General features: G+C 49.8%; 1 protein-coding gene across 1 annotated transcript in view; it reads left to right on the top strand.

Moving 5' to 3' along the window:
- The first annotated feature begins 686 nt into the window (after window positions 1–686).
- Window positions 687–9,835, top strand: part of LOC105496202 (BPI fold containing family B member 4) — a 31,985-nt gene continuing 22,836 nt past the window's right edge. Inside the window, exons 1-6 of the mRNA XM_011766388.2 lie at window positions 687–767; window positions 2,598–2,718; window positions 4,057–4,119; window positions 4,396–4,915; window positions 5,932–6,036; window positions 7,049–7,192. Coding sequence (XP_011764690.2) covers window positions 2,613–2,718; window positions 4,057–4,119; window positions 4,396–4,915; window positions 5,932–6,036; window positions 7,049–7,192 — 938 coding nt within the window. The 5' untranslated portion in view covers window positions 687–767; window positions 2,598–2,612. The remainder of the gene's footprint in view (window positions 768–2,597; window positions 2,719–4,056; window positions 4,120–4,395; window positions 4,916–5,931; window positions 6,037–7,048; window positions 7,193–9,835) is intronic.

Below are 9,835 nucleotides of genomic sequence, written 5' to 3'. Positions count from 1 at the left end.
AAATAGTTGGGAAAAACCTTGTTGTATCTCGTACGTAGTAAACACTCAATAAACAGCAGCTATTGTTATTACTTTGGGACTATTATTTCAGACCCCTAAGAAATGAGTGAGGAATGTTTTTCTGATTAAAAAAAAAATGCATATTCGTGCACCAGTCCCAAGTTTGAGGAGTTGGGTTCATATTCGTCTCCCTTAGTCCTAAAATCAGCCCTGTGAGGCTGGTATTAAACTCACTTACCAGATGGAAAGAATGTGAGGCTCAGAGGAGGGAAGTGGCTGGTCCAAGGTCCTACGGTGAGTTGGGGGCTGAGCAGGGTTTGGACCTGGGTCATCCTGATGCTGAGTCCAGCCTGGGCACCTCCTGTCTACCCAGATCATCTGGAATGGCTAGTGCCTGCCTTAGAGTTAGAAACTAGATGCATCTGGGGGTGCTTCCAGTTCCCCAAGCTTGGGGCCTAGCTGGGGTCTCCGGAAATGTGTTCAGCCCAAGGGTTGATAAAACCCAGCTCATGTGACACCATCTGGGGCTGAGTGCAGGTCTTGGAACTAGCCACAAACCACAAACCCTTGTGGTTTTGGGGCTCAATGCCCAATTTGCAGAGCAAATCTGAATTCCGGTCTCTTGTAATTACATGGTATTTCCCTCTCCGGGGTCTGGGCTCAGGCTCAGGCTGCTATATAAGACTGATCTGTGACCAGACTCAGCCAAAAGCAGAGGGGCTGGGGAACGGGACCTCTCAAGACTCAGCGGCAGGGACCTCCTGGGGGTAAGGAGGTGCCCCTTCTCTACTCAGTGTCCGGCAGGGGAGGCAGAGGCCTGGGAAGGTAATAAGGAGAGAGTCCCAGCCTGGAGATCCACCACGATGGCCCCTCTCCAAGTTCAGGTGTCTTGTCTGTAGCATGGGCCTAGTCAGGAGAGTCTCTTGGGAATCAACAGAAAGGCCTGGGTCATGCCAATTACATGCGTGAGCAGAGCTGCACTCGTCTTTCCCAGGGATGTTGGGTACCGAGGGTCCTTGCTACCTCCTGGAGACTCCTCAGCTGCTTGCTGATGCCACAAATCCTTCCATTGGTGCCTATCTTTTTAACTGAAAAGGGTGATTCCTTTTTGAACACAGCTCTCTAGAAAATGAGGTTGGGATGAGGTGAGGAAGCCAGAAAAAAAAAATTCTTGCATATAGTAGTCCTTTATATTCTAGTGTAAATGAATGCCTCTAATATTCTTCTGGGAACAGATAGGAGTGGGGAAAGAATCTGGGGACTCTGTGAAGTCCAAGAGAAACGAAGACAGAAAAAAAAGGAGAAGGTGCCTAAACAGAGGTGGCTGAAACCAACAATTTTTTGGCTCAGATGAGAGGCCGTGCCCTGTGCTGATTCTCTGAGGCTTGTGGGTGTGTAGCTGGGGCTGATGGAGTGAGAGAAGTGGGTGAGGGCATGAAAGGAGCAAAAGGAAGCTTCCCAGAGGCTATGCAGCTCATTCCAAAATGCATGTTTTACCTCACCAATCTCATAACATTCCTCACCCACTTCTTAGGTGTCTGAAATAATAGTCCCAAAGTAGTAACAATAGCTGCTTTTTATTGAGTGTCTACTATGTATGAGATACAGCTTGTTTGTGATTTGGGAGCAGAGGTTCAAAAAGGTAAAGTCTCTTTCCTAAGCATTAGGACCCAGATATCTCTGACTCAGAGTCGTTAATATTAACCACACAGTGTAGAACTGACTCCTCCAAAGAGATGGGAAGAGTGTTTGTCGGTGAGCTGGATGGGTGGAAGGGTGGCTAGATGAATGTGTTGATGAGTAGATAAACTGATGGAAAGATGAATGGATGGATGGATGGATGGATGGATGGATGGATAGTTGGTTGGATGGATGGATGGATGGATGGATGGATGGATGGATGGATGGGAGGATATATGCCCTGCCAGCTGTTTGGATGACAGATGGATGATAGATATATGGGAAGATGGATGGATGGTTGGATGGGTGGACAGATGAATAAATGGAGGGAGGAGAATGAGTAGATGAGTGAATGGATGGGTGGATGGATGGATGGGTGGTTGGATGGATGGTTGGTTGGATGGATGGATATATGGCTTGCTGGGTGTTTGTATGACAGATGGATAATAGATGGATGGAAAGATAGTAGGGTGAATGTATGAATGGATAAAAGAATAAATAAGAAGGGGAAGAATGAGTAGAGGAATAGATGAGTGAGCGAATAGATAGGTAGATGCTGGAGAGAGTTCCTCAGAGCCTACCTGCTCCCAGTTTGGTGTTTTTGTGGGAATCCCCATTACCCATCTACCTGATGCTCAATTTGTCAATCCCACCTTGGGAATTAATTAGACATCCATTCTCTGAAACAGTGTGTTTAATGGGTCTGCTTTATGTCACAAGATTCATTTCCATCTGAAAAACTCAAAAGGTGGTATCTGGAATTCTGGACCATGCCTTACTGTGTGACTTTGGCTGGCTTCCCCTGTCTCTGGGTCCCAGGGTCCTGAGATAACTCTTGGCTAGGGCTGCCTAGTGCCACCTGCCAGCCAGGATGGTGGCGCCTAGCCACATCCGCATCTGCACTTTCTCTTCCGCAGGGAAGCAGTGCCAGCATGTGGACGGCGTGGTGTGTGGCCACACTGTCTGTGGCGGCTGTGTGTGGCACCCGCCAAGAGACAAACACAGTCCTCAGGGTGACCAAAGATGTGCTGAGCAGTGGTGAGTCCAGCCCCGAAGGGGTGAGGGTTGGCACAGGGCAAGCAGGGCAGCTCTGCCAACTCTGAAATATCCAGGGACCTCCTCCTCCTGGCAGAGTCCACATCGGGTGGCTGGGTGAATTCTACTCTCTGGGCCTTAGTTTCCCCTTTTTCTTTTGGCTATCATTTCCTGAGCACCTACTATGTGCCAAGCACCATGCTGGTGACTTTATGCTTATTCTTTAGAGGCAACAGAGAACAGTGATTAAGGGCCCTGGATCAGTCTTTGTGGGGTTCAAATCCTGACTGTATGACTTTAAGTTCGTAACTTGAGTTCCCTGAGCCTCAGTTTCTTCATCTGTAAAATAGGTGTAATTATGGTCTCCATCTCAGAGAGCTGATATGAGAATGAAATGAAATGACCTTTTGAAAACTTAGGACAGCTCCTGGGACTTAGAAGTCCCTCAAAAGTGGGAGCTATGATTATTCCTGCTTCCAATTCTTAGGAGCTCGCTTTTGTCATCTGGTATGTGAGGACATACTTTCATACTTTCTCCCTCAACATTCATCCCAGGCTATCACGAGCATAAAAAAATGAGATTGTTTCCTATCTAAGTGATCTCTGAGTACCTCACAGGCCTCAATATTTCAATCCACCAGATGGGGACACTTCTGGCCTTGGCTATTTCCCAGGAATCAGTTGTGATAATACATAAGAAAGTTGGGGTGTTTTTTTTTTTTGGTTTTTTTTTTTTTTTTTTTTTTTTTGAGATACAGAGTTTCACTCTTGTTGCCCAGGCTGGAGCGCAGTGGTGCGATCTCGGCTCACTGCAACTCTGCCTCCCCGCTTCAAGTGATTCTCCTGCCTCAGCCTCCCGAGTAGCTGGGATTACAGGTGCCCGCCACCACACCTGGCTAATTTTTGTATTTTTAGTAGAGATGGGGTTTCACAATCTTGGCCAGGCTGGTCTCAAACTCCTGACCTCATGATCCACCCACCTCGGTCTCTCAAAGTGCTGGGATTACAGGTATGAGCCGCTGCGCCTGGCCTGAAGTTGATTTTTTAAAGCTGTAAAGAGCAGAGCACTTAGAAGGGAGGGCGATGAAGAAAATCCATGAAGGGCTGGCTGGCTGATGTCCAAATCTAGTTAAAGTGAGACCACACAAAACCCAGCAGAAAATGAGCTGGCCAGGATGCTAGGGCTAGATCAGCCTGGAGAAGTCCTCCTGTTCAGCCTCTGCACTTCCCTGATGGGAAAAGTGAGGCCGAGGGAACTGAGCAACACTGCGAGGTGCTGCCTGGGGGCTGGAGGTGGGAAGAAGGGAGGAACCCTGGACTGATGCCCTTGTCTCTCTGCAGCTATTTCGGGCACCCTGCAGCAAAGCAATAGTCTCCACTCAGCCCTGAGAGAGGTGCCCTTGGGTAAAGCTCGTGGTGATGGTGGTGGGCCTCTCCTGGGCGGTCTGCTTGGTGGAAGCGGAAGTGGAGGTGGTGGGGGAGGTGGTCTCCTGGGGGGCCTGCTTGGTGGTGGGGGTGGAGGGGGTGGCAGTGGCAGCAGTGGTGGAGGGCGGCTGGGTGGCAGTGGTGGGGGGTTGCTGGGTGGCAGTGGTGGGGGGCTGCTGGGTGGCAGTGGTGGTGGTCTTCTGGGTGGTGGCCAACACCATTACAATGACTACAGACGCACTGAATTACCCCGAGGTGTTGGTGGTATTCCCTACAATGACTTCCCTGTCCGAGGACCCCCCCCAGTATATACCAATGGCAAACAGCTTGGTGGTTATTACGCGTATGGTCACATTGAGGCCAAAGACAGCACAGCTCAGCTGGGGGGCCAATACCGATATGGTGAGATCCCTGAGACCGACGAAAGCATCAGGGACCTCCAAAACAGCGGCTATCGCAGTGCCGAGAATGCATATGGCAGCCACAGGGGCCTCAGGCGATACAGGTCAGCTGAGCGGGCGGCACCTGTGGGCAGGCTTCACCGGCGAGAGCTGCGGCCTGGAGAAATCCCACCTGGAGTCGCCACTGGGGCGCTGGGCCCAGGTGGTTTGCTGGGCACTGGAGGCATGCTGGCAGCCGATGGCATCCTGGTAGGCCAAGGTGGCCTGCTCGGTGGAGGCGGTCTCCTTGGTGACGGAGGACTTCTTGGAGGAGGGGGTGTCCTGGGCGTGCTCGGCGAGGGTGGCATCCTCAGCACCGTGCAAGGCATCACAGGGTAAGGAGGGGACAGGTTCTCTCCAGAAAGCCCCCGTGCACCTCCAAACGGGGATGATCACTCCCTGAAGCTGGAGTTGTGGGAGGGAAGGTCTTCAGAGCCCCACACGCTTCAGGGCTTGGCCTCAGGACTGGACGTCTTAAGAGCCCCAAGTTGCATGGTTTGGGTCTTGGCATGAAACAGTCCTAAGTTTGACCCAGTTCAACTTTTCATGTTTGTGTGTCACTTTGGGCCATTGGTATCATCTCTCTGAGTCTCAGTTTCCTCATCTATAGAATGGTCATAGTAATACAGTGTAGTGGAAAAGATCCAGAGGATTTTAAAACTATACATATATATCATAAGTTCTGTTATGCTCAGCCTGCTCCTCATAGTCAATATTTAATTTAACAACTATTCAGAGCTCCTACTATGTGCAGGGTACTGTGTTGGCACTGGGGACGTGACCCAATGGTAAGCCAAGAAAAGACACATTCTCTGTCTCCATGGAGCTTGCAGGCTGATGGGGTATGTGGGCATTGATAAGAACCCTAAAAATAAACATACAGTTTCGACAGTGGCAAGAAGTTCATGGAGAAATAAGAATCTCAATAACAGGGCAGCTCACCTACCTAGGGAGGTCAAGGGAGGCTTCCTGGAGGAAGAGGACCTTAAGTTGAAATCTGAAAAATGTATAGGAGGGAATTAAGCAAGAGGAACTTACATGTATCGGAGGGAACCAGGCAAGAGGGGCAGGGATGAGCAGAGGGAGGGAATGGCATCTTGACATGAAGAAACGATTCAAAGGAAATACATGGAATGCACACAGCGGGCCTCTGGGCATTGGGATTACGGGTCGTGGCATTTTTGCCTTAATTTTTCTGTTTTCCACATTCTATCCTTGAACTGCGGGTGTCTAGACTTTAGAGTCAGGAGGAACAGTTGGGGAGCAGAGAAAAGGGGTGTAGGGGAGGGTGCTCGGGTGAGCGGGTGGTAGTTGGGGTGGCGTTCTTCCCACCGCTCTGTGTCCCGAGCAGGCTGCGTATCGTGGAGCTGACCCTCCCTCAAGTGTCTGTGCGGCTCCTGCCCGGCGTGGGTGTCTACCTGAGTTTGTACACCTGTGTGGCCATCAACGGGAAGAGGTGTGTGCCCTTGGCCCTGGAGGGGTCCCCACCACCCTATGGCCCAGCCTCTGTATCCATAACACAGAGGCTAGGAAGACCTAAACTTTTGCCAGCGCATGCCCACAGACTTGGACCAGAGGCCATCTGTCAGCTGTGAAAACAGCCTAGCGCAGTGGTTAAGATCTGGGAGGCTGGGCCATGCGTGGTGGCTTACGCCTGTCATCCCAGCACTTTGGGAAGCTGAGGCAGGCGGATCACCTAAGGTCAGGAGTTCGAGACCAGCCTGGCCAACATGGTGAAACCCCGTCTGTACTAAAAATACAAAAATGGGACGGGCGTGGTGGCAGGTGCCCTGTAGTTGCAGCTACTTGGAAGGCTAGAGCAGGAGAATTGCTTGAACCCAGGAGGTGAAGGTTGCAGTGAGCCGAGACCTCGCCGTTACACTCCAGCCTGGGCAAGAAGAGGGAAACTCCATCTCAAAATAACTAAATAAATAAGTGAATCTGGGAGGCTGGAGTCAGATGATAGCTTGGGTTCAAGTCCTGACTCTCCCATAAGCTGTGTGACCTTGGGCCAGTTCCCCAATGTCACCTCAGTGTCTTCACTGGCAATGCGATAATGAGGTCACCCCCTTTTCCAGGTGACCGTGGCTGTAAGTGGGGAAAGACAAGCAAAACGCCTCCTGGAATAGGGCCTTCCATGCACGAGGACCTCAGAGGGTGGGCTTCTGTGTGGACTTATCTGTGTGGGATGAGGTCGTGTTCACCAAGCTAGGCGATTGGGGGTCACCTTGGAAACCAGAGTGTGTGCTGAGCCCCGTTCCCAGGCTTTGAAGCTCATGGGCTGATGGGGAGATAAACTTGTTCACATGTGACTTGAGGAACCAGGGAAGACTTCTGGTTCGGGTTCCTTAGAGATGAACAAGTTTCATAACAGACAGAAGGAGCAGCAAGGACAGGCCTGGGCAAGGGAGGGCTCCTGGTGGCTGGGGGTTGACTCATGGTCTCCCTGGCCCCTTGGCCTCCTCCAGTCTCATTGGCTTCCTGGACATCGCAGTGGAAGTGAACATCACAGCCAAGGTCCAGTTGACCATGGAACGCACGGGTTATCCTCGGCTGGTCATTGAGCGATGTGACACCCTCCTAGGGGGCATCAAAGTCAAGCTGCTGCGAGGGTGAGTGCCAGCGAGCAGTGGAGTGCCTTGGGGGTTGCTGGAGTGGTCTGTCTTTGGCACACAACATGCCATTCACTTACCCACAGGCACTGAGGTGGGCAGGATGATGATGCTGTGGGGTGGTGAGTACTCACGCTGAGCCAGCTGCACTGTCACCTCTGTTCCTGACCTGGTACATGCCTGATGGGAATTCATGGGCTGCACCACCAAACCCAGGATGGGGCCTTCGACCAGCCTGGAAAAGATGTCATTGTGACACACATTCTTTCCAGCTTTGAAAAGGCTTCGATCTGAATGGTCAGGAGCATGCCCGAGACTCATATCTCAGTTCCACTGTTCCTTGCTGTGTGATTTTGGGTAGTTCTGTTGCCCTCTCTGAGCTCCAGTTTCTTCATCTGCGAAATGGGGTAATCCTTTTTCCTTCGGGAATTGAGATAAGGAATGGAAAACAGTGCATCAACTGGGACATCTTGAGAGCTGATGAACATATGTCCAACAGGGGTTGTGTGTGCATTGGTGCCCCAGATTGCAGGAGCATTTCCCACTTAGTTCTGCCGAATTCAACCCTGGTGAGGGGATGAGAGTTTTCCTATGACATGCTCCTTACAAAATGTCCAAGTCTCCACCCTCTGGCAAAGTGGTGTCAAGTGTCCGTGTACTGGCCAGCAGTACAGGTGGTGGTCCTGGATGAGGACACACTCAGAGTGGAGTCTCTTTCTCTTCACTCCCTGCCCTCTTCTTTGGCTTCTCTCTTGAAGGCCTCCGACCCCGCTTCTTCCTCTCCATTATTATCCATCTTCTGGCCCAGTCCCCCCAGCCCTTCAAACTCATTGTGCAACTTGAACCCCAAACCTTCTGATTCCTGTGGGCTTCTCGGAGGCTTTACTTCTGCTTCAGAGAGAATGAAGGCAAAGAAAATCAGTTCCCAGGGCCCAGGCAAGGAGAGGAGGGTGAGGGAAACCCATGGAAACCTCACAGATTTTTAAATTCACATTTTCACTAGGAAGTATATACTTGGTAATACATGGTTCACAAACATAAAGTGACAAAAAGGCACAGAGTACAGGGCTTCCTCCTATCCTGCCTCCCTCTGCCTCCCTCCCACCAAGCTCACCAGTTATTCATCTCTCAATTCTCCTTCCAGTTTCTTTGTACACGTGAAACAAATATGAACATAGAGTCTCATCTCCCCCCTCCTTTTATGCAAAGGGGCACATACTATAAACACTGTTTTACACTTGGCTTTTTTTCATTTTCCCTATTGGAAGAATTTTCTGCATCCAAACATTGAGAGCTTCCTTGTTTAACTTTTTACAGCTGCGTAATATTCCATTGCCTGCGTAATATTCCATTGCTTATTTGGCCGGTCCTCTATTGATGGATATAATTTGCCTAATCTTGTGCCCTGACAAGTAAGGTCACAATGATTAACCTTTTATATATGTCATTTTGCAGGAGGGTTGATGAACCTGTTGGATAATTTCCCAGAAGAGGAAGAGTTTGTGCCCTGAATGTACATAAAGCAAAGTCCAACTATCCCCTCAACACACACACACACACACACACACACACACACACACACGAAAGCACGCATGCATACACACACATATATATTCTTAAGGCCCTTATCATCTAAGGAGAGGTGGAACCAGGATAAGCCCCTCAAGGTGAATCCACTTAAAAGGGAGAAATGCATAATTAGCTTTGGGAGAAACATTCTAATTAGGGCTTTATCTCAAGAAATTCTTTGCTTTGCTGAATTGGTGCAGCACTGAACCATCAGCCACAACCTCAGAAGGGGGGACCCAGGCAGTGTTCGGAAGCGAGAGACGGAAAGCAGTTCTCAAGAGGTTCAGCTGTCAGGGACACTTTGGTGTAGGATGGTCATGCTTCCTTCATCTCCTTATCACTACAAGCCCCTGGAAACAAATTTTTAGACCAAAAATCTGTCTGTCCATCTATATGTCTTGTCTATCATCGATTTTCCTCCTTAACTAACAGCTTGGGAGGGTTAGTTAAGAGCTGGGTGCAGTTGTGTGCACCTGTAGTCCCAGATACTCAGGAGGCTGAGGCAGGAGGATTTCTTGAGCCCAGGAGTTCAAGGCTGCAGTGAGCGGAGATTCTACCACTACACTCCAGCCTGGGCAACAAACTGAGACTCTGTCTCAAAAAAAAAAAAAAAAAAAAGAAGAGCTGTGTGGGTTACTTCTGTGGACCTCGGCCTCCTTGTCTGTAAAATGGATCACCTCTCCCAATTGTTTTGGCACCAACTATCCATCCTCTCTTGTGGACCACATGAGCGCATTTTACTGGCCAGTATTTCTCCTTCCCTTCCCTCCATAAACATTTATTGAGCACCTACTATGTACCAGATACCGAGTTAGGTGCTTACATAAATAAACACATTCGTTTTCGCTTGGCGAGGACAATATAAGGTTTCAGCAAATGGCCCATGTGAAGGTCAGATCAGCAGGTGGGACTGACTTTTGCAATTGAAAATCAGCAACATTACAGCCTGGTTCTGACCCATTGTAAAGCTCCAGAAACTTCGTTTATCGAATGAGTGAATGCATGAATTCATGAAAAGTCCAACAATTTGCCTGGGTGGCCTGTCTAGTCAGTCCAAGGTGAATGTACTCTGTC

This window comes from Macaca nemestrina, chromosome 15 (genome assembly GCF_043159975.1).
Source record: "Macaca nemestrina isolate mMacNem1 chromosome 15, mMacNem.hap1, whole genome shotgun sequence".
In the NCBI taxonomy this organism is placed as follows: domain Eukaryota; kingdom Metazoa; phylum Chordata; class Mammalia; order Primates; family Cercopithecidae; genus Macaca; species Macaca nemestrina.
Note: the sequence above shows the minus strand (reverse complement) of the source record. Positions and strands in the feature narration are given on the sequence as shown.